The sequence below is a fragment of the Lygodium microphyllum genome, chromosome 6 (genome assembly GCF_053477565.2).
Source record: "Lygodium microphyllum isolate KBCC chromosome 6, Lygodium_microphyllum_v1.1.10, whole genome shotgun sequence".
Lineage (NCBI taxonomy): Eukaryota > Viridiplantae > Streptophyta > Polypodiopsida > Schizaeales > Lygodiaceae > Lygodium > Lygodium microphyllum.
The window spans coordinates 111,235,039-111,260,424 of record NC_141140.1 but is presented as its reverse complement, the minus strand read 5'-3'; the positions used below and the strand labels follow the sequence as shown (position 1 = coordinate 111,260,424).

General features: G+C 45.5%; 1 protein-coding gene across 2 annotated transcripts in view; it reads right to left on the bottom strand.

Annotated features, from left to right (window-relative positions):
- Nucleotides 1–7,441: 7,441 nt before the first annotated feature.
- Nucleotides 7,442–25,386, bottom strand: part of LOC148034969 (tRNA dimethylallyltransferase 2-like) — a 111,428-nt gene continuing 93,483 nt past the window's right edge. Inside the window, exons 8-10 of one of the 2 annotated variants that reach the window (XM_087679883.1) lie at nucleotides 8,637–8,715; nucleotides 8,376–8,533; nucleotides 7,442–8,060 (exon numbers count right to left, since the gene is read on the bottom strand). In XM_087679883.1, the coding sequence (XP_087536009.1) occupies nucleotides 7,935–8,060; nucleotides 8,376–8,533; nucleotides 8,637–8,715 (363 nt within the window). In that variant the 3' untranslated portion in view covers nucleotides 7,442–7,934. Of the gene's footprint in view, nucleotides 8,061–8,375; nucleotides 8,534–8,636; nucleotides 8,729–25,386 lie in introns of those variants that run through there. The other variant, XR_015691136.1, reaches the window with a different exon arrangement.

Sequence of the window (25,386 nt, the reverse complement as noted above, 5' to 3'; positions counted from 1 at the left end):
TTTTGAGATCCAATTAAAGCAACATGACTTCTTGCTTGAAGTGCTTTGCATAGTCAATGGCCACTTGAACATTCAATACATTGTGCAAGTTATTATGTGCCCTTGATAAATCCATGCCAATTAAGGGTAGGGAGGCGCTTATGGAGACGATTAGCCATGACTTTAGTGGAAATTTTGTATATAGATCCCATCAAAGAAATTGGCCGCCAGTGTTTCAATATCAAGGGAAACTACACTTTGGGAATCACCTTAATGATCCCCACCTTCCAGGAGGCAGGCGTAATTCTAGTCTCCCACATCTATTGACACATGGCTGCCAAAGGTTTAGCAAGAGTGGTAGCATAGGCTTCCAAAAACTCATTAGTCAAGCCATCCCATCAGATCTATTTGCACACGGTTGCCAAAGGTTTGGCAAGAGTGGTAGCATAGGCTTCAAAAAACTCATTAGTCAAGCCTCAAAAAAATTTATGTGACTGATATGAAGCATCTTATAGATTCTTAGTCAAACTTTGCAACTTCACTTGCTAATAAGATCTCAACTGGAATTGCTGAATGCGATTTATCTACCTTATGGCCAGTGGTAGCAAGAACAAATCATTTCAAAAATCAATTAGCAAGGAGCGAACTAATGCCCGCATTGCTTCAACATGTCAATGTTGCCTATAAAGAGAAGCATGTTGAATACCATAATGCCTAACAACCCTCTACACGTTATGGAGCAATTGCTCAAAAGAATCATTGCCCTTGCAGGAAACCAAGTAGAAACCTATTAATTGACTGCTCCGTATAACCATTAATGACTAGGTACTTCAAATAAGATGAATTAAAGCACAATGGAAGCCCTCCTAAGAATTGAGCAAAAGGGGCAACAAAGTGGGCAAGATGTCGAATGTCAAAGGGAAATGATCCGACACAACATATTATTATAGCACCTGGATATCTAGAATCTTTATCAGCAAAGCATCATCATGCATTACATACATGCGGTCCAAACAAGACCAAGTGAGAGAGTACGATGCTAATTAAAAAGTAAAACTTGAATTCGATGGGCAAAGCCAAGACCAAATATCTGCTTCAAAATGATCATCTCAAAATCATGGCACACACGCCTCTCACGTGCATCCATCATCGCATACTCTGAGATAAGACTGCTAATGATGAACACACACATTGAAATCTCCCATCAATATTCCCAATCTACCAAGAGACAAGCAAGCTACCAACTGATCCCACAAATCCCATTGAGACGAATGGTGCATAGAGGCCTACCAACCATAGTACCTCTTCTTCAAATAGAAATTCAACAACCAGAAAGCGGCCATGTACATCATTATTGACAAGGACTAACTGAAACTTGCCATTTATGACCATAATCACACTTGAATAACGTTGAGTTGAGTCCCTTGCATAGAACAACCAAAACCCATAGAAATCCACTATTTTGTCAACTTCACTATGATTTTTATGCTCAAGAGCATGTAACACATCCCATTGACTGTCATGTAGAACGGGCCACATATCATGCTACTTGCTGCATGAACAAATGCCATGCACGTTCCAAGTGGTGAGCTTCATATGTCATGACTAGAGAATTTCCGTGTCAAGACTGCTTTTTCCTCGATAGCACTTTTGCAGCCAAAATATCAAGAGTGCCCTCCTCCAAAAAGTTAGCCAAAACTACAAATGAGTTTTAAGCCCCTATGCTCTACTCCCATGCATAGAACAACCAAAACCCATGGGAATCCATGATTTTGTTGGCTTCACTATGATATTTATGCTCAACAACACATAACATATCCCATTGATTGTCATGTAGAACAAGCCACATATCATGTTGCATGTTGCGTGAACAAATGCCATGCATGTTCTAAGTGGCAAGCCTCATATGTCATGACTTAAGAATTTCAGTGTCAAGGATGATTTTGCCTCGATTGCACTTTTGCAGACAAAATATCAAGAGTGCCCTCGTCCAAAAAGTTGGCCAATATTGCAAATGAGTTTTACGTCCCTATGCTCTATTTTGGAAGTGGAGGGATTATATCCTTGTTTTGGAGCAGCCCATGGATATTGACAATCCCAAGGGGTGATCACTTTACCATGGGGGTCAAAAGCAAGCCACACAAGAGGGTCCCATGAATGGTTAGTAGAGGGCTTCGGAGCAAAGGATTTTCGAGGGCCCATCAAGATCAGGCTAATGTTAATGGGGGTGCTCAAGTGATAGAAGATGATAGTTATGAATCACAAATTGGTGATTGGCAGTAGAGTAGCCACGAGCAACCGCACTTGCTTCCTGAAAGACCACTCTTTCCAGGCAGAAGTTCTACACTACAAGCTGGTGGTACGAGCTTGCTAACAAACCAAGCAACCATAATGGCCTCTTTGCTAACGGGTCCAATTTTCCTTATCCAAAGCAATGCTGTTGTTGGAAAACCATATCAACACACCCCTTTTGCCAACCTGCTTCCCGAGACAGTACCATCATGGGAATGATGTCTTATGTTTGCAACGCACATAAATGCGTAAGGGGTCTTATGAAGTGCTCGACATAGTTGTTGCCAAGTGCTCGACATAAGACACCTTACGCACATAAATGCATAAGGGGTCTTATGAAGTGCCCGACATAGTTGTTGCCAAGTGCACATCAAACTTTTGTCCTCTTTTGGCACAAACATCAACCCAATCCAGAATAGGGTGCATTGGGGACTTGTTTGCGTGAGGACCCTTGACCATAGAAGAATCATGGACTAGTGAAGCCAAACCCCCCTCCACAACAGTGGTCTTGTCCAGTCATTTGACCATGAAATGCCCTACTTGTCCACATGAAAAACAATGCCGTGCAAAGGCTTCCCCACTTCAAATGATAATGCAACAAAGGCACTCCATGACAATTCAAGCACAGCCAGCTAGGCCTTTTATGTGTGGTATCCCACAATATACATAGGAAGTTGCGATTGGCAGTCCACAAGGTAGAGGGAACCAATAGCATGCCAAATCGCTCCCATAGCATTCTTAAGCAATGGCCAATAGACTTTGGGACACCATTCAATTTCAACCCATACCAAACATTCCCATTGTAAGAATCATTGGAAATCGGCCAACAGTCTCCAAGCCACTACATACACCAAAAGTTCTTTAACAGTGGGACTTTGGCCAGAAGATCATCTCGAACGATTGTCGATTTGAGCAATACTTGTAGAAGCCTCGAGGGCCAATAATTTTCTCTACACAATCGCCCTCCAAAATGGAGTTTAACCATTGGTAGATCCAAGAGAGCAGCTCAATCCTGCTAGTGAAAAAGAGGATGGCCCCTCTTTCATAGAAGGCTGAAAAAGAGCGCAGTAAAGTCTTGGTATCCACTATAGCATCCAAATCTTCTTTATCATGGGCCGGAAAGGATTCATGGTTGTGTTGGACACATTCATCCAATAGCATACTTGTAAATTCCAAGAGATGTTCCCTGTCCAAGTCCTAGGATTCCACAACCACGGAAGTCACCTACGTGTAGTAACAAGCACCATGATTTGATTGTGGAGGTGCTTGAGAATCAGGCATAACATCATAAAGGGTATGCTCATTGCATTCCATCATTTGCATCGAAGACATGTTTATTGCGTTTAATAGGGGTTGCATATTAGCGCCAAGGCATCCACCACCTAATCTATGAAAACCGTGTTGAGCTCTGGCATGGTGTGAGGCCTCAGTATTTAGCTACCATCCGACATACCTCTTCCACTTGTTGGAACTCTCTGTCTATCTCTTTCCCTCTCTACTATAGGTTGTCACACCCATCTTCCTCTATGAGATCCTCCTTCCAAGAGAACAAAGTGTATTAGAGCTAAGACTTGCTTGGCAGCTTGCAACCTTTGCTTGTGCAAGGTAGCATGGTGTATTCCATATTGTCTAGAAACCGTTTGCACATTACATATCAACTGATCGAGGGAAGCTGCCCCTTGGGACGAAAGGTCCAATGAAAATTGAATGTAGAGACTGTTGCTTATTGCCATTAAATATCTCATGGAATTGAAATGCAAAGGCAACTTGCTCAGAAGGGCTCGAAAGGGATCAATAGGATGCATATACATCTTAAATACTATGGGGGCAGTGATCAAATAGAACACAACCATGCAAAACCCTCATTTCTAAAACCTCCGACAAAAAGAAATCATCACACATAATGTATAGCTGATCCAGGCGGCTCCATGTTTTCAAGTGTTGCACCGAATGGAAAGTGTAACCATGGTCTAGGGGAGATAACCAAGACCACAGATCCTATTTCAAAACTATTGACACAAAGGTGTCCTAGTCTTGGCATTTTGGCCCATCCATGAGTGCATGTCTAGAAGCCGAATGCGATGGGTCAACACACACATTGAAATCACCCATGATAAATCCATAACTTCCAAGGAATAAGCATGCCCTCAATTCGCACCATAACTTGCAACAAATAGGAACATCATTAGGAGCATTGAGACCCACCAACCATAGCACTTCCCCATCATAAGTAATTTCCATATTATAAATCTACCTGACACATCTCTCCTAATCACACTACTAGCTGAAATTTCTCTTTAACAATTTGCAGCACACTAGAATGGGTTCCCATAGAAACACCGACATAGAAAAGCTTGATGCCATGATAGTGTAGGGTTCTCCCTACTTTACGACTCTTATGCTCTATCACACACAACATCCCAACTATTAGAGTGTAAGGTTTGCCACATAGCATGCTACTTGCCATGTGAACAAATACCCCGAACATTCCATGTAGCGATTTTCACAATGAGAGGGGAGATCAAGGGTGGGGTTGCAGCTACCTCAGTGCAGCTGTTTTTGCCAAAACAGTAAGAACATCCTCACCTAGAAAATCTACCAACACAGCGAAGGCATTTCTCCCATTACCATGTGCTTTAGATGTTGAGAGTTGATTTACATCCACTATGCTACAGTGCGAGTATTTGCAGTTCCATGGAGTAATGACTTTACCACACTCATCAAAGGCCACATACTTAGGGGAACTACGTAATGGCTCCTATTAAGCCTTAGGATTAGAGGTTTCCTTAATGCTCAAAGGTGTAATACCAACACCTTGAGACAAAGGCTTGTCCTTACGACGTGCATAGGTGCGATTGACATTATGTGCATCCTCCAAGGATCCAATTGACTTTTCGCCCTTTATTGATTGCACCTCTTGCCAACCATGGGTACCATCAAAAAGAGGTGAAAGTAATTTGTTTGCCTTTGCCCAAATTTGCCCCCACGGGTTGGGTATCTATATGCATATATGAGGCAGAACCATCCCATTGTACAGTAGGAACATCATTTCCATATCTTGTCTCTTCTTTGATTTCAATACATTATGCCCCATAAAGTGACCCGATTGTCAGCAATTGAAGCAATGTCTCGCAAAGGCTCCCCATTCGAGATGAAGGTGCAAAGTGTGTATGCTAGGGAAATTCACCCGTAGCCAAGTGGGATGCTTGCGAGAGGTATTCTAGAGCATGCACATTCTATTTCTATTGATGGCTCTAGTACAAGGGGATAACAACACTTTACTAATCCTGGTCAAGGCATCAAGCAAAAGAAACCAAATACACGACTCAATAACACTCCACTTCTACCCAAACTAAGCATTCTTGCCTTAGTAATTCAGTAAAGTCTGCCATTGGCCACCATAGGACAACATGCACTAGTTTGTGATCATTAAATAATGGCAACTTACTTAAAAGCACATTACACTAATGAGAAGTCGGAGTATGACCTCATAAAACCCCATTGAGCCCACAAAGATGTCCTCCACGCAATCCTCTTGCACTACTCATCAACCATGAGTGTACCAAAGATGTTATAGAAATTCTGGCAATAAAGAACAAGACGATTACTTTTTCATTGAAGATTGCGCACGCACGCGCACACACACATACACAGACTATGTTTAAGATACCTCCAATAGCTCTCTGATGAGTAGCACCTTATTGTCTTATCACTCAAAGAATAAAGAATGAGTATGTAGATATACAATAAGGGTTAGTGAGCAAGATGGGCAGATCGCCAAATTAGCCTCCCCAAACCCCCTCTTACTTAAAGGCCAATGCACATTTAAGGGGATAAAAGAATGAGAGAATATGTGAGGTATAATATATGTGAGTTGTCCTCATCCAATGCCCATCAACTCCTTGTAATATGCAAACTTTTCGAAGGGCAAACTCCTAATGAGAAAGTTTGGAGGGTTATCATCAATATGAACTTTGATAATCTCAACTCGCTTATCCTCAAGCACCTAACAAATGAATTGATTCTTTATCAACATGATGGCACTCTAACTATCATGATGCAACAGTGGTATGTCTTCACCGAGGCCCAACTCTCCTACTTGACGAGTAAGCCATATAGCTTCTTTGCACACCTCTGAGGCTCCAATATACTCAATTTCAATGGTAGATAATACCACACATTTTTTAAGTAAGACATCCATAAGATTACACCACTATACAAGGTAAAAACATATCATGTGGTTGACTCTCTATTGTCAACATTCCTTGCACAATTTGTATCTTTGTATCCAAGTACACCATTGCTACTTCTCCCAAAGCATATACATATATCTCTTGTACCACTTATATGCCTCAAGGTGCCTTTCACTACTTCCCAATGTTTTTTGGCAAGATTTGATATGTACCTGCTCACCACTCCCACTACAACTGCAATGTCCAAGCAAGTGGAAATTATAGCATACATGAGACCATCCACACATGATGAATATGGAACCTTGCCCATTTCAACTTTCCCCTCGTATAGAGAAGTTAGTTACACAGCTATGGTTATAAAGACCTCCAAATGGGGATGTCTTTGTTGTGGGAGCTTCCATACTCCCACAATCAAGGAGTATTAAGGACCAAAGGTAGATGTGTAAAATTATTTTTTACATGAGTTTCAACACCATAAAGAGACCATCTTGACAAAGAGAAGAGAGCAAAATGTATGGACCAGCCTAGATAAAGGGTGTCTATGTAAAACACGTTCAAACACATCTAGATAGAGGGTGCTTACAAACTTCTTAGCCATGGTGTAAAATTATTTTTACTTGAGCTCTAATACTCTACAGAGCTACTCTTGAAAGTGAGAAGAGCAACATAACTAGACCGATCTAAATAAAGGTTGATTATGTCAATACCTTTGAAGCCACCTAGACAGGGTGAACTTACAGACTTACAAACACTTCAACACCCTTATGAGTGACCATTGCATCAGGAATATGGACAGATGAGTTCTTAGTATTTCTTTTTGCTTTCTACAATCATAGGTCTTTACAATTTGATTCAGCTTTTAGTCCTACTCTGATTGTACTATATGAAGACACATTGATGTAGTTTAACCATAACCTCCCCATAACCTCAAGTAACTTATATCTTGTAGACATCTACCTCTCTTTTTTCCTGTGAAGGCTATTAAATTGATTAATAAACATATGTAGAAAAGGCCTTCTAGCCAACCAGCTGTAGCTAAAAACAACTAGAAATCTCCAAAGTAGTTCAAAGCATTAAACCTTTGATGCACCTAACAACCATCTGTTCTAACATTCAAATTCCATCTCACTGTCCAGGTGAACAACAAGGCCATACGGAACATGGAGTCATATTCGAGAACTTTTCTCTTTGTTCCAACTCCTTAATGTAATTATGCTTGTTCTATGGTGAACATTGAGTATAGCCTGTCCATCATCTCAAATGGCTCTCAAGCAGCCATTAGATATTGCCCAGCTAATGGAGGTTGATAATTTGTACAAATATATTTGGCACACACCAATTGAATATACTACACCAAGAAGCCACAAAAGTGTGACTATTACCTGAGTAGATAACTGGACTGTAGACAAGAGAGGCACTATTTTTGTTGTGTTGTCTCATTTTCTAGACTTTTTCCTGTCCCCCTTTCCTTCACACTTTTGGTAAACTCTGCAATACCCCTGATTTTTTAAAACTTGCCATTCTCTTTTTATGAGCACGCCCTGTCGAATGTTCCTGCCACTGATGTTGTCCCAGGAATATTCGACCATTGCACGGCTGCAAATAGATAGCTGGGATTTTATTATATGCTTACACAAGATTTCTGCTAGAAACATAGATAATAATCGAAAAAGATATCTAGCTCCTCATATGGTTTGGCATTATAGCTGATCAGCTTGGTTGTTCACTCAACCATTGTATTTAAGTACTTAGCTGCTCTTTACAGGGCTTTCTATGTACTGTATATTTTCCCTCAGGGGGGCTTTTCCTCCAAGGTGTTATTAATGGACTTTTCTTTTCTCCGGCAAAACAAACATATAAAAGATCCATATAGCAAGCACTGACTATTGACAGAAAAAGTAAAACATGTACCTCACAAATAAAACGTTGATGTATCTGCCTTTGGCAAGTCAAGGAAGTGCTTATTTGTGGTGAACAAAGGTCTCCCTCCGAAAGACCTTCTAGGAACTTTTCCACAATGCTTTTGGCAGGGCCTAGTACATTGTTGGCCCATATATCATCAAACTGACCTGCCAACATGTGCTGCTTTCATAAAAGTTGGAAAAATAAAAAACAATCAACTAATATAGCTTGACACAGCAGCGAAAACGGCATAATCCCATCAAATGGAACCTTGTCTGAGAATGTCTGTTACATCCAACCGATGGAAGTGCCACCCAAACTGTGTTTCCAACTTTAAAAATCTACGTTTCTGCAATAAACATCTGAAATGACACATTAGTGGACTAGTCTCCCTGGCCATGTTTAAGTGCCTACTAACCTTCTATGAAGTACCAAACACGCTGATTCTTGAACAAACAGACATTAGGTAGCAAAAATTTCATTAAAAAAGAAGTTTAAAGTGCATTTATGTGCACTAGTCTCCCCGGCCATGTTTAAGTACCTACCAGCCTCTATGAAGTACCAATCCGACACTCTGATTCTTCCACAAACAGTCATTAGGTAGAAAACATTTCCTGGAAAAAGAAGTTTCAAGTAGCAATAAATGCATAAATGCTGGAGAAAAATTTGTAGTGTATAAAAAAGATGCAGCCACACCTGGCCATAACATGCCAAAGAAGCTTGCATTGGGTAAGCTAATAAAAATCTATTGTCCTTATTATGAGAAAACCATGCTTGTTGTTGGGTTTGACTCACGCCTATGCTCAAAAAGGAGTGTCAATAATCCTCGGTAGGACACTGGGGGACTTTTTACTCTTCTTACGAGGGGTTTTTTCCCCCAGATTTATTCTCTTTTATTTTATATGCCTCTGTTACACAATTTGAGCACTTAGTGTTTTACACCTTTTGGGTGTGAACACACTCTAGCAACCCTAAGGTTTAAGGGTTGCACTTGCATCTTCCACTCTTTAGATTATTGCATTGTGTGTCGTTCCCTCACTCTCACACTCTCTCTTCATTGTCAACTGTACTCTCAGCTGAGCTTCGATCTCTGTGCATTCTCACCTCTCACATTTGGTATTAAAGCTGGCTCTCTACTCGGCTCAGCTCATGGCCACTGGTAGCTGAGCCGCCACCTCTCAGCTGTCCCCAGCTCTACAGTCACAAGCAGCAATTAGCCCCACCAACAAGTAAGCTCCCTACGCAGAGCTGCTGCCCCACGCCTCAAGACAGGTGCTGCCAGTCCGCCCAGTTCGCTGGCCTGCACCACCAGCCCCCACCCCCTCTGCCAATTCCTTGTGCCCTGCACAGCTGCCCCAGGTAGCACTCCTGTTTGCACCACCAGTCTGTGCCGCCAGTCGCCAGTATGGGCGCCCACCCCAACACCTGCCAACTTGCTCCCTGCACTCCTTCCAGTAGTGTCCGCCACTTGAGGAGTCGCCCGCCAGCTACCTTAGTGCCGCTACCAAAGTGCCAGTGCTGCCTGGCCCCGTCTACCTCTAGCACCATTCTGCTTGCGCCCGCCAGTCCCTTCGACCACATCAGCTCCGCCTCCAGCTTGACCTCCAGCTGCCCTGCATGCCTCCAACAGCACCGAACTGCCACCTGCACCTCTAGGTCCACCACCATAGCTCAGTTCAAGGAGGTAAAAGGAAAATTTTAATGAATTTTTAATTCTGATTTCATCTTCTGGAAGGGGCTTGTGCCTGGGCAGCATATCTTTGTTCTTGCAAGTGTCTGCAACACATTTCTCGCAGAGATTTTGTGAATTTTGGGTCAAAATTTTGGGGCTTTTGATGTCAGCTCAAAGATTGGCAAATGTACATCAGTGATAATTTGTAATAGACTGAACTTGTGCATTTTGGGACAAGAAATTTTGGGGCTTTAGCATTTTTTATGCTGCTGTGCACTGTTTGTACCTTGGACAGCATGTACATTAGACAGTTTTTGGCAGAGTGTGATTCAATTTGCTGATTACAGCAGCGCGCTTGCTGTAATTTCTGAAAATTCTCAGATTTCCAGGTTGGTCCAGCTTGAAGTATTGCTCTTGTGCTCCTTGATCAATGACATTTACCATGGCCAATTAGGGAGGTGATGTATTCATATATGTGTCCAAGGAGGATAGGTTGGATGGCAACAACTATTCTCTATGGTCTTTTATGATGAAAAATGTGCTGGTTGCAAAAAATCTTTGGGATTATGTCAACGGTGAAGAAGTTCGGCTTAGAGTTGTGGCTCTTGCTACGCCTTCTCCAAAAGGATGTGGACAAAGGGCAACTCAGCCCGCTTGAGCTCAGTCACTTCCCCAGAGATCAGCAGCACAAAAGGCATGTGACACATGGGATGCTCAGGCATTGTTGCTCATTGCATTGGTAGTTCAGCAGTCCATTATCCCACACATTCAAACTGAAACTTCCTCATGAGAAGCATGGCTGGCCCTAGAGCATATGTTTGCTGGAAAAAAATGAGACACACATCTCTTTCTTGAAGAAAGAGCTTGAGACTGTGAAGATGGATGAAGGTGATTCTATGTAGGATCATCTCAATAAAAGTCAGAACTTGCATGAGCAGCTTATGAATGTAGATGAGTATTGCCCAGATGCACACTTGATCTCTACTACTTTGAATTCATTGCCGCCCTCATATTTGGCCTTTCATACGGCCTTGAATCTCACTATGAGGATTTTCCCACAGCCACTTACTTTCCTTCAGTTGGTTAGTTTACTCTTAGAGGAAGAGTAAACAAAAAAGGACAGTGGGGTGGATGCCATAGCCTCTGAGCAAGCTTTTATGGCAAGGCAAAACAACAAGAGCAACCAAGCTATAAATGCTCCGCAAAGCTTTGGGACTTCAGGTACTTCACAGAGTAGCAAGAAATAGGGGGGCATGCAAGCCAAGAAGAGCAAGTGCCACTGTTGCAAGAAGCTAGGTTACTACATCACAGAATGTTGGAAGCACATAGCCAAGAAGGAGTTAGGGATGTCTGTTTCTGATGCACCTTTTACTGCTATTGAGTCCGTGCCTTTTGCTGTAGACCGTGACTTGTTTCTACACATGCAATTATGACTCTTCTTAGGTTGATAGATCATTTAGCTCTACTAAGGATGCGAGCACATGGTTCTTTCACAATGGCACTTCTAGGCATATCACATTCCGCAAGGATTTGCTTTCCTACGTTATTGTAGCTCCTGTTGGTAAGTCTATACAGTGTGTCCACAATGCATCATATCCTGTTAGAGGTATTGGGGAGATTGTGTTGACAAGCATTGATAGCTCTATTCTCCGTTTGCAGGATGCATTATTTGTATTGGGTGTAAAGGCCCTTTACGCTCTCCCATGTATCTCTCGTGTATATATTACTTCACACATGTGAACTCATACTAGCGGGTGTAAGTGTATCGTACCCTAAGTATTGGGTGCAAAGGCCCTTTACGCTCTCCCGTGTATATATTACTTCACACACGTGAACTCACCCTAGCAGATGTAAGTGTACCATACCCTAAGTATAAATACATTCTTTTATTCTTTGTGTGTACCACACTGGTACACACCTATCCGTCGACTCACTCTCACTCTCACTCACTATTCAGTACTGTTGAGCACCTCGATTAATGTACCTACTCTCTCTCTCTCTCTCTCTCTCTCTCTCTCTCCTTCCGCTTCTACATGACAAAATGGTATAAGAGCATGGTTCATGCAACCGGCCGCAACACCAACAGTGATAGATAGTAGTCGCGAACTATAGTCAACAGTCACAATCAGTACATAGGTACTAGCTGTGATCACAAACAATCATCACGCCAGGTAGTAGAGTTGTCACGCCAAGTAGCAAAGTCATCATGCCACGTAGCAGAGGTGACAGTAATGTTTACCAGAGTGTGATAGCGACAACGTTGATAATGGCTGCTACAGGCGTAATAGACTAGCGGACTGTAGAGGGCAGGTCAGATGGATGGCACAATAAGACCAGCTAGCGACCTGTTGATAGGGTCTAGCGGGACTGACGAGCACCCAGATGTCAGACGCATAGGCGTGATGGGCTGACGGGCCGACAAGGGCAGGTGGCAATCGGGCATGATGGGGCCAACTGGGGTCATGTGACGTGGGGGCTGCACGCTGCACGGACTGACGACGCAGGGGCTGCAGGGACTGACGTCCATCAAACCGGTAGGTCAACGGACCCTTTTCCTTTTTAAAATTCAGAAATTTTCAGTTCATTGTATTTCCCCTCATCCAAGTGTTCCTGTCAGCAAGCACAAAACACGAATCTGTGCAAATTTGCTCCTTAAAATTTGGGGCTTTTCCCAGATTTGGAGTCGGACACAAGTTTCAGTGATTACTAATCCACAAATTGCAGACATTTGAGTGCACGGGTCTCTGAAATTTTGGGGATTTTCAGATGCAAGTGAAATTTTTGCTTGTTTGAGCCAATTTCTTTGAAATTGTGCACTCTTGGACCCCGAAATTTGGGGCTTTTGCAGAATTTATGAAATTACTGCAATATTCGCCCATACTTGATGCTCGGGAAGATGTATTGATGCAATTGGACGAGATTCATTTGCAAAAAATTTGGGGCTTTTCACATTAGTGATATATTTTGAGTCAAGTTGAGACTAGACACTGAAATTTGCAGCAGATTCACTGCTGAGTGGGAGTCAAAACTGAGTTTTGGATACTTCAAATGTTGAAAAAGGGCAGTTTCTCTTGGCATATGTATTGCTGAATACTCACTATGTAGTGAAACAGTGGTAAATACAGCATTTGGGTCATTGCATTTGGGAAATTTGTTGATGTATTACTGAAGTGGGAGCTGTCTTTAAGGCAAATGTATCAGATTTGATTCATATATATGATGTAATCAGTACTTGAGACTGAAATTGCAGCTAAACATCTGCTTCTTGGACATCTTGGAAGTACAAGAGTGTGTACTTGCTGTTAAAACTCAGCAACCTTACTACTGACTAAAAGCATTCAGCCCTTTATTTCAGTTGTGTATTGCTGAAGATGACCAGCATTGCATCTACATCTGACACAAAGAATTTCTTTGAGATTCGTAAATTCAATGGCAATGGTTTTGATCTTTGAAAAGATCGTATACAGGGTATACTCTTTCTAAAGGATTGTGATGATGCTTTAGCAGAACATAAGCTTGTTGCTTTGTCAGATGAGGATTGGGCTAAAATGAATAAAAAGGCCATTACTTACATTAAAATGGTTGTCACAGATGATATCTTGGTTGATATAAAAGGGCTTGATACTGCCTATGTAGTTTGGGAGAAACTCAAGGCTACTTATGAGAATGCAACTCCTGTCAATTAGGTACATCTCATGCGGAAGTTGGTCAACTTGAAGCTTGATGAGTCCAAGCCTGCCTCAGAGCATTTAAATGCTTTCACTGGTAATTTGAGTCAATTACACGATGCAGTTTTGCCAGCTTTTGATCCTAAATTGAGGGCTATCTTCTTGCTCATGACCTTGCCCGATTCATGGAAAGCATTGGTTGTGTCATTGAGCAATAACCCCAACTTGACATTTGATGGTGTGCGTGGTTCTATTCTCAATGAAGAGATTAGACGCAAGGCAAGTGGGAAAAACAGTGGATCAGCCTACAATGTAAGAGGAAGAACTGAAAAAAGATCTAATGCTGCAAATAAAAACAAAAATTGCAACAAAAGCAAGGAAAAACAGCAAGATGTAACTTGTTATCAATGTGGTCGCAAAGGGCATAAAAAGCCTGATTGCAACTAGAGGTGGTAAAAAGAGAACTCTGTATTATCTCTACTGGAAGGCACTTCATGGAAAGTTTGTTGCAATTGTTGAAGTACAGTCACACATGGAGTTATGGCACAAGCGTCTTGGACACGAGTCAAAAGGGTTTGCAGGCACTTTCTTCACTTGGAAGAGTTGATGTGAAAAACTCAAAAGCTTGACTTTTGTGATGATTGTGTTCTTGGTAAACATATAAAGAGTCGATACTCTCATGGAGCATCTAGGAAGGCATGTATCTTGGATTTAGTCCACTCTGATGTATACACCATGCCAATAAAAACTCATAGTGGTTTCCTTTATTTTGTGTTTTTTATTGATGACCATTCTAGGAAGCTATGGGTTTACTTGCTTAAGTAGAAAAGTGAGGCATTGGATGCTTTTAAAAAGTTTTATGCATTTGTTAGTACTCAAAAGGGCTTAAAATTAAAATACATAAGAACAGATAACGGGGGAGAGTATGTATCTAAAGAATTCAATAAGTTTTGTGATGTCAATGGGATTAAAAGAGAGCTTACAGCTCCTTACAATCCATCATCTAATGACGTGGCTGAGCCAATGAATCGCACGTTATGTGAGAAGATTCAATGCATGCTGTTTACAGCTAATCTCTCGCAATCGTTTTGGGAAAAGACACTTAAAATCACGGTGCATATTTGCAACAGATCTCCACATCGTACACTTAAAAGTGGTATCTAGAAGAGGTTTGGTCTGGCAAACCTGCTTCATATAACCAGTTAAGGGTTTTTGGCTGCGAATGCTATGTACATGTACCTGTTGATAACAGAACCAAACTTGACAAGAAATCTCATAGAGGCATCTTCATGGGTTATGGAGATGAAGGTGAAATGGGCTATAGAGTTTGGGTTCCAAGCATGAAAAACGTGCTACCCAGCTGTAAGCCTATAACGAATGAACGAACAACTCCCTGCCCATCGCGACGTGACTGTTGCCCCCAATCCCGCCTGTACCCTCGTGCCAACCTCCGTCTGGCGCCTGCCCCGCGGCTTCTGCCCATAGCCCACCTGTACCCTTGTGCCAACCTCCGCTTAGCACCCGACCCGCTTGCTCCTGCCCGTAGCCCACTTGCACCCGCCTTATGTGCTCCTAGCCGCCTTGCCTGCTCCTGCGCCTGCCCCGCCCGCCGCTCCTGCTCCACCTGCTCACTTCCGCTCCACCTGCTCTTGCTCCTGTCCGCCGCCCCGCCTCACCTGCTCCTGCCCACCCCGCCTACTCCTGCCCCGCCTGATCTTCCCCACCCCACCTGCTCCTGCCCACCCCGCCTACTCCTGCCCCGCCTGATCTTCCCCACCCCACTTGCTCCTGTCCAGCCCCCTTGCGCTGCCAACCCCCCGCGCCGCCCCTGCTTACCCAATCCTGCCATCCCCCGCGCCACCTATTCTACCATACCCACCCCCCTACTACCGTCTTATCCCACCCCCCCGCCCGCCCTGCTCTCCCTACCATATCCACCCCCCGCCCTGCTGTCCCCCCCCCCCCCACCCCCGGCGCATTGCCTCCGTCCACGGTATCCAATACCCCCCGCCAAAAACAGCAGCTCTCTCCCCTCGCCATTGTTCCGCCCACCCTCTAGTTGTTCCCTCTATCTACAGAAACTTTCCCCCCTCAGATAGCACTGCGACGTGATTGGTAGTTTTCTCAAAAGGGACGCGCAATGGAAACCTCTGGCTAGACGCCGGCGCACTCAGCGAGTGCCCCCCAGTCGAACACCTTGCGTGTCGTCCTCTCTAAGGAGCAGCTCTTAGCCGTCCGAGCTAAGGAGCTCGAGCTAAAGGAAACAACAATTTATGGTCAGGTAGTAGGACATTCCCCAGCCAGGGCCTAGCTTCGAGACTGGCTTTACTCCACACTGCGCATAGGCACAACGCAGATCGTGGAGGCGGTCCTAATGGGCCAAGGGATTTTCATGGTCAAGCTTAGCTCGGCAGACACAGCTTGCGAGTTGCTTGCCAGTTCACCATATGCGTCCACGAAGGGGGTCATATACATGGTCCCTTGGTACAGTGGCTTTACTGTGGAGGCATTTGCACTCCACAACAGGTTTCTTTGGCACCCGGTCACCCTTCTTTTCCCCGGCCTGGTGATAGAGTATCACCAGTTGATGGAAGACTTTGGACAGCTCTTCGGCACTATCCTTTCCGCGTCCTTCGCGGATGCAGTGACTGCTGCAGGAGTCCCCAAAGGTACAGGTGGCAATGAAAGAGGTCAAGAATATCCCACAGTTCCTAGAGATTGAGGCGGGCGGACACTCCTTTAGGCAGCAGGTCATTGTGACGGGGCAGCCAGGGCAGTGCCTGCACTGCCACGACTTTGGGCACCAGGCAGCAGGTTGCACGCTTTCGAAGCCAAGGTGGCTCCGCTGACAGGCCTGTAGGTGGACGTTGAGGCTTCGCACAGGTCCAGAGACGACAGAGAGAGAGACGGCAGGGAAGGCGCAGCTAGCGTCTCAGACCCAACCTCGGTAGCAGGGAGCAAGTGGACGAGCGACGCCCTCTCGGTAGAGCACTTCACAGCCCCTCCCTGCCTGGCCCACCCGACAGGACCGCAGCCCCCCACATCCACCACCCACACCATAGACTACCTCTCCTGAGTCCCCATAGCCCCCACATCCACCTCCCACCACATCCCATGCCCCCTCCCCCCCCACTAACCCTAGCCCACAGCCCCGCATTTACAGGGCCACCAGCCCCCCCCCCCCCCCCCCACACCCGCCATATACCTCCGTCCATCCCACCATCCCTCGATCATCCTCCCCTCCATCCCCCCCGTACCGAGCACCCCCCCTAATCCACACCTGGTTCAGGTGATCCCCCCCAGACCCTCCCCCCTTCTTCCACAAGAGATGATGAGCCACACACGCCTACATCCGCCTCGCACCAGCAGTCCTTCCCCTCCCATACAGCCATCAGCTCATCCACCCCTACTGCCCGTCACATTTTTCCGAGACAGGCACACCTGATGCCACAGGAGTTCTTCCGCAATGGCCCATGGTCCTACTTGAAAGTTGCGAAGCGCGGAGAGTTTCCACTATCTCTAGAGGTGGGGATCTTCGTGGTTCGTAAGTCAAGGAAGGGCAAGGTCCATCTACTAGCACCACCGAATGGACCAAACTACGCCTTTTTCTTCAGTCCTCTCACTCAGGGGAGTGGACGACGACACAGATAGAGGAAGAGTTGAAGAGTCAGGTGGCGGACCATACCTCCCAGTGGATGGGAGAAGAAGGACTAGCATTGTTTGCACAGCAGTGGCCTGGTTGCATGATGGATATTAACTGGTGGGCCAGTGCCGAGGTCCCTCACCTGAGCATTATCTTTCAAGCCTCTCCACAGTGGAGAGCTCCGAGGGATATGATCAAGTGGCCCCTAGCACAGGCAGCCCATTTCTACTAGTGCACAGAGTCCCGACTCTCAGCATGGCTGATAGATGCATCGATAGTACCACCTAGAACATCTATCACTCCTATGGTTCAACCGAGGGCCACCATGGGGGATTGGAGTTCGCCGTCCAGACCGGCGGCAAAGCGTACTTACATACCTCATAGCTTCTCCTCTTCATCAACAGCCTCCACACTGAACAGATGCCTATTCGGTCAGTCACAGGTTTCCCCATGACCTTACACCTTGCATCTTGGAATGTGAATAGCCTCCACTACAGTGGGGCACGTGGTTCCAGAAAATTGATTGTTCGGTAGGAGCTGCAGGCCCACGGCAAGAGTGGAGGCGTATGCACCTCTATTGGTCCGAGTCTTACCGCTTGTGTAGGAGACTACGAGACGATAGTGGCAAGAAGGGTGCTATGGATCAGATTGGATATTGGGGACTCGTGCCTCTTAATATCTATGCCCCTACCGAGGTTAGGGCACGCAGCAGATTCTAGGTGGAGATCGCAGAAGGACTCCCAGAGGTGGACTCCTGGATTGTTGGAAGAGACTTCAACAACTTGGAGGCTTTGGAGGACCAGCAGGGCAGAAGGAGATACTACCAGGGCATGGCCAGGGAGGAGCAGGAGGCATGGGAGGTCTTTCTACTGGCAGTAGAAGCACACGATGCTTGGAGAGATCCTGCCTTCCACAGGAGGGAGAGATCGTTGGACTTCTCTTGGGGATACAAGCGGCTAGGTGGAGTCCTGTTGGAGCGGTTGGACAGGTTTTATGTGGGAGAGTGGGGAGGCTCTCGGGGAAACCAGATTGGGCAGTTGGCGGGCACCACATTGTCCAATCATTGCCCGGTCCTCCTGAAACTAGATCCCCCAATATCTGCCCTAGATACACGATCTTGTCGGATCCCTCAATGGATCTATAGGAGGGAGGAGGTGACGAAACAAATAGAGCATATTTGGACCAAGGAGTGGGGTAGAAGGGACCGGATTGCAGAGGAGGTTACAAAGGTCCTAGCCGAGTCGAGCAGAATCTGCCAAGAGGCAGCCATACAGACCAAGCAACAAAGCTGGGAGGAGGAGAGAGCACTCCGACGGGACCTTGCAGCCACGTAGAGATTATTACAGGAGGCACCAGGAGATCCCACCCTCCACGCACAGGAGGTGTGAGCCCAAGCAGCCATTGCTAGCCCCTTGAGGACAGGCGCTTGCAGTTCACTTTCCGCACCTCAGCAGCCTTCTAGGCCCGGAAGGGGAACACGATGTGCAAGGAGTTCTTCCAGGTGCACCAGCCTTGCACCGCAAGAGAGCAAATACACTGCCTTTGAGATCAGTATGGGAGGGCTCGTTCTAGCCCAGACGAGGTGATGGAGATTGCCACCAACTACTACTGTCGCCTCTTTCAGCAGGAGATAGCCTCAGCTAGAGGGCAACGATGTAGACAGCAGGTCTGGGATAACATTCCGTCCCTCGTCACAGAGGAAATGGGACGCTCCCTCCTAGCCCCCTTCACGAAGAAGGAACTAGAGGAGGCTTTCCATACACAGGACGAGCAAAAATGCCTGGGAGAGGATACCCTCTCTAAGGCTTTCTTCACTACCTTCAGGGAAGTGGTGAAGGGCCCCCTACTGATGGCCTTTCACGAGATTTCCACTTCAGGACAGATGCCAGAGAGTCTTTCGGCGTGCTTTATTAGTCTTCTCCCCAAAGGGGGAGACCGGTTGGAGCTTTCCTAGTGGAGACCGATCACCTTATTGTCTGTGGCCTATAAGGTGCTGGCAAAGATAATTGGTAGGCAACTACGCCCCGTGCTTCTAGACATCATCTATGACACACAGACAGGCTTTGTCTAGGATAGGAGCATCCTGGACAATGTATTTACCTTCTTTGAGGCGACAGAGTGGGCCCAGCAGAGTGGGCAGAGACTGGCCGTACTACTCTTGGATTTTGAGAAAGCCTATGACAGGGTGGACTAGGATTTCCTAGAGGGCACCATGGTGAGGTTGGTTTTCCCCAGGCTTGGATTTGCGGGATCTCCGCACCTCTTCCTGTGTAATGCAGCTTCGCCACCTAGTGCGGAATTTCCTTTGGTTCGGGTCAGACGGCTCTGGGGACTCCAGGGCCAAGGTGGCGTGGGCGACCATCATACGACATCGGTCAGAGGGAGGGCTTGGGATCATAGAACCAGAGTATCATAGTATGGCCCTCTTGGGCAAGCTAGTTGTCCGCGGCCTCACACCGGGAGGGCAGACCTGGAAGATCCTATTGCAGAAGGGTCTTCAAGACTGTAGACCGAGGCTTGGCGGTGAGTGGAGGCCGTCCCTGAGATGGATCCTCACGTCAGCCCAGATCACCCCCCCTGTCACGAGGACATGAAAATTTGATGCTTTGCTTATGTTTAATTGACATTTAATTAAAGGATTAATCAAATGTGCAATTAAAAGATGCACATGTGTTGCACATGTGAGGTGCAAGCTACTTTTTCACAGTTGAAGGCCCAAGGACCCTGTGAAAAAGATGGGTGTCAAAGGCAAAAGTTGTAACAAGTTATACTTGTTAGGTTCTTAGGTGAACTGTGGTGTCAGTTTGCCCCTAGGACCATTATTGGCCATTCAGTGTCAGTGGTGACACTAGGGCCTAGGCATTAATTAATGGAATAATGCATGTCCAAGGGTCAATTAATGCATGGGACCACTTTGGGTTGCCAATGGCCTAGCCAATTAATTTTTGGATGGGCAAGGTCAATTTTCTAGGCATGGATTAAGGGCTGAATTAATTTTCAAAATTAATTAATTCTGAAAATTAATTAAATGGCTAGAAATTGTTGAAAATGGATTAAGAAAGCTGCCACTTAGCAAAACTTTCCCATGCAAGTGGGGGAAAGGCTAAATAGGGCTGAAGGGAGAGGGAAATCTCGTTTTTTCATTTTGGAGCTGTTGGACTGTTGCTGCCAGTTTTGGGGCCATTTCCCAGTGGAGACCATTTTGGTGATGGAGATTGCATATTCTTGACCTTGGGAAGCTGGCAATTGCTGCTGATGCACTTTCTCCTGAAGATCACAGTCTCTGATGCTCCTATTGTTGTTGGTGCATCTGTTTGGGGCTGGTACAACAGGGCAGCAGCAGATTTTGATCAGTTCTTCGTGACAAATCTCAGAATTTTCTCTCTGCAGCATTCTCTCATCTCCTTCAACCTATGCTCAGCCATTCTCAGCAATTCTTAGCCATTCGAAGGAGATCTCAGCCATTTTTGGTGGGCTGATCTGTAATTTCTGCAATAAACCCTAATTTAGAGCAGAAATTAGGGTTTAGCAGCCACCTTGGGATCCATGCCAAAGATTGAAGGCTCAGGGGACTGAAATCAGCAGCTGATAATTGAATATTATCAAGGGATTTCAGGAGCTAGCCCATCCCAAATTGATTTGGGGCAGCATTTAGCCGGCCAAGGGTCAAATTGGAGAAGAAGTCCTAGGTGAATCAAGGGACAAATGACCCAAAAGGCTTGCTGGTCATTTATGACAGCAAGAGCAATTGGTTAGCAGGAGGAGATTGAAGAATCTCAAGTTGTACTCCTTCCAATTGAATGAAGCTAAAGAAATACCACAAGGGGCGCTAGTTTTGGGGTCAACAAGGAGTCTACTGTCCAAGAGTGTTATGGTAAAGTGTGTATTTCATTTTGTATGCATTTATTTATTGTTGTAATTAGCTCTTAAATTGGGTTATCACCACCCATTCCAAGAAGGAAGGCTGGTTTCACCCCCCAAATCACCCTTCCTACACAGCTTGCTCCGCATGTGGCAGGGCCTTTGTAAGGCCCTAATCCAGAGCCCCCCAAGCTGCTAGGAGGAGATAGACCGTCAGCCGGTGATTTGGAACCCCTAGGTCAGGGACCGGGAAGGGGCACAGATTAGCGAGCGCCCCCACATCCAGTGGGGTGGTTGGGAGGTTGGCCCGGTTCGTACCATCAAGACATGGCAGGAGGTGTACAGGATGGCGGACGAGGTGCTATTGCAGTAAGTATCAGGCTACCAGCGAGGAGTGGAGCTAAGGAGAAGGGAGATAGACGCACCAATACCTCAAGAGTGGCTTGCTCCCTCGATACGAGAGCCGATAGAGCCTCGGGAGGTAAGGGCCGCTAGGTTTTCACCAGCAGGCATCCCCTATAGGTGGCAGGAAGAGTGGGTCACGCTCCACCTGGGACCTTTTTCATAGTGCAAAGGGGGGGGCGGGGGCGGCGTCTGGCTCTTGACAGAGAGCAGCTGAATGAGGAGATAGCTGTCCTTTCATGGAAGAGGATCCGGGTGATTGGCCTTCAGGGGAAGACATGGCGGCTGGACCCTTTGGTCTTTTGGCAGGAGCTCACGGAGTAGCGTCTCTGGATCTGGGAAGGACGGCCACTTGATGAGCTAGTGGAGTAAGATCCGGAAGAGTGGCTTTGGCCGGCCACTGTGGTCGCCAAGAAGCCACCGATGTTCCTGGAGTACACCGCCAATATTGGCAGACACGTACTGATGCAGGAGGATATGGATTGGGCACCGTCACATAGCAGGCACTAGGCGGAGCACAACATCACGGAGCCGTTTCGACGAACCTTCTGGTGCCGCCTATGGGACAGCTGGAGGCCAAGGAGGGTATCGTATTTTTTATGGCTCGTGGCACATGGAGGCTTGGCGGTGGGAAGCTTGCTTGCCCAGATGCAAAAGGAGGGAGTTTGTAAGTGCTGCACACAGCAATCTATGGAAACCCCAAAGCACTGCCTTTGGTCATGTGAGGCGGCATAGCTCGTGTGGAGAGGAGTATGCCGCATCCTTCGCCGCATAGCACCCAGCCTTGGATGTATCTCTTGGGGAGCTTTCTGCTGGCAGGCGGTTAGCCAGGGCCGTCACCTTCTGTATGAGGCCGGGATGCAGGATATGATATTCATTATCGAGGCAGGGTTGTGCGCAATGATGGGTTTAGAGGCTCTACCTATCCGCCAGGTACTGGAGCCCATAGCAGACCGCTTTGAGGTATGGGAAATCATAGGAAGTCTTACTGGTTGACATCTCTGGAAGACGCGGTGTCAGGTGGCTTTCAGCGGAGAGAGACTTTCAGTACAGGCGACCTTAGCAGAGCTCTGGACCTCCATTTTCCACTTCCCCTTCAAGACCGATGGGATCAGGTGTAGGGTGAGTCCAGGGCCTGTCAAAGGCTCCAATGTCATTTCATGCGCACTTGGGGTGGCCAGGACCTGTTCTTCGTGATGTAGACAGGCAATCCCAGATGGCGATACATCCCCCCCCCTCTCCATGGTTTCTTGCCCCCATCCCCCTCAGACCACCTTGAGAGGCTTGTATATATGATGTATCGATGACTTTTCATCAGCTCCAGCTAGTCTGTTGAGCATGAGTACTCTGTTATAATCAGGTTTTTTTTAGTAATATAATCAGCCACATTTTACTTGCAAAAATAAAATAAAATCAACGTATCATTATTGAGCTAGATGAAAATGGGTAGCAAGGGGATGCTGAACATCAGCTTAAGCACCAAAATCAGCGTGCTGAAAACGAATTACAGCATCCTGAACTTGTATTACAGCAACCTGAACATGCAGTTCAACAACCAAACAATGAGGTCATTGACATTCCCTTGGATGTGGATCCATTACCTGATAACACAGATCATTGGGTAAGAAGGTATACATGTGTCACAAGACCTATCCAAAGATTTAATCCTTCTTTGGACTGCATTTTGCTCACAGATGAAGGTGAGCCTCTTACGTATAAAGAGGCCTTATCAAGTGAATTAAAGAAAAAGTGGGAGCTAGCTATGCAGGAAGAAATGAAGTCATTGTATCATAATAATACTTGGGATTTGGTTACATGGCCCAAGGATAGGAAAGCCATTCCTAACAAATGGGTCTATAAAATCAAATGTGTGGATGGCCAACCCAAATACAAAGCCAGACTTGTGGCTAAGGGCTATACACAAAAGTAGGGCATTGATTTTCAAGAACTGTTTTCTCCTGTTGTCAAAATGATCACTCTTCGAGTGTTATTTGCCATTTTAGCATCTATGGATCTTGAACTTGATCAGATGGATGTTAGAACAGCATTTCTGCATGGTGATTTGAAAGAAGAGCTCTACATGAAACAGCCCGAAGGCTTTGTTATGCAAGGAAAGGAGCATTTGGTATGTAAGCTTAAGAGAAGCTTGTATGGTTTGAAACAGGCTCCTAGACAATGGTATAAAAAGTTTGATGCCTTCATGCTCTCACATGGTTTTAAAAGGAGTAGTGCAGATCACTGCTTGTATATTAAGAAGGTTGATGATGGAAGCCTTATTATACTTGTACTTTATGTGGATGATATGCTTACTACTGGTAAGCACAAAAGCCAAATTAATGCAAGATAGCTGAATTCAGTCTTTTCCATGAAGGAATTGGGTGCAATTGAACATATTTTGGACATACGTGTGACACGAGATAGAGAGCAGCAGCTCTTATTTCTCTCACAAGAAAAGCACATCAGCAAAGTACTTGATCGTCTTTCTATGGCTGATGCTAAGCCTCTTGGTGTACCTTTTCTGCCTTATCTTAAGCTTAGCAAGGCAAATTGCCCAAAAGATAATAAGGCAGCCAGCTCTATGATGGGTGTTCCTTATGCTTCAGCTTGTGGTTCACTCATGTATACGATGGTTGCCACTAGACTTGACATTGCTTATGCAGTGGGAGTTGTAAGCAAGTTTATCTCAAATCCTAGCAAAGCACATTGTGAAGCAGTGAAATGTATCTTACGGTACCTTAAGGGCACACAAAGAAAATGTATTTGCTATGGCAAGGGTACGTTAGATCTGTACCGGTATTGTGATGCAGACATGGCAGGTGACTTACATACTCGCAAGTCTACTAGTGGGTACATCTTTACCTTGACTGGTGGGGCAGTTTCTTGATGCTCTAGATTGCAAAAGATAATAGCACTCTCTACCACTGATGCTGAATATATCTCAATCACTGAAGCTTCAAAAGAAGCATTTTGGCTTGGTCCTTTGGTCAAGGATTTTGGGCTGCCCACCAAAACACCTATACTTAGATGTGAAAGCCAGAGCGCTGTATGCGTGGCTAAGAATGCCATGTTCCATGCACTTACCAAACATATTGATGTTCGGTATCATTTTATCAAACAGGTTCTGGATGATGGTCTAGTCACTCTGACTAAGACAAATCATAGGATAACCCTGCAAATGTTCTCACTAAAAGTCTTGCAAAGGCTCCATATAAGCATTGCATTAGACTTATGGGAGTTGGTTAAAGGCTCGCTTCGGACCTTTAAGTGGGAGGTTATTGGGTATAAAGGCCCTTTACACTCTCCCATGTATCTCTCGTATATATATTACTTCACACACGTGAGTCACCCTAGTGGATATAAGTGTACCGTATCCTAAGTATTGGGTATAAAGGCCCTTTACGCTCTCCCGTGTATATATTACTTTACACACATGAACTCACCCTAGCAGGTGTAAGTGTAATGTACCCTAAGTATAAATACATTCTTTTATTCTTTGTGTGTACCACATTGATACACACCTATCTATCGACTCACTCTCACTCACTATTCAGTACTAGCACCTCGATTAATGTGCTCCGTGTGTGTGTGTGTGTGTGTGTGTGTGTGTGTGTGTGTGCTGCTTCTACTCGTAAATTTGTGCCAAGCATAAAGAAGAATTTGCTGTCTATTTCTTCTTTGGCAAAGTGTGATTTGAGGAGGAGAGCTTGTGTTTATTCATTTCTTCTCTATATTTTTTCTTAAAGTTTGAGTACTCATTGATCAAATTGGTAGCCA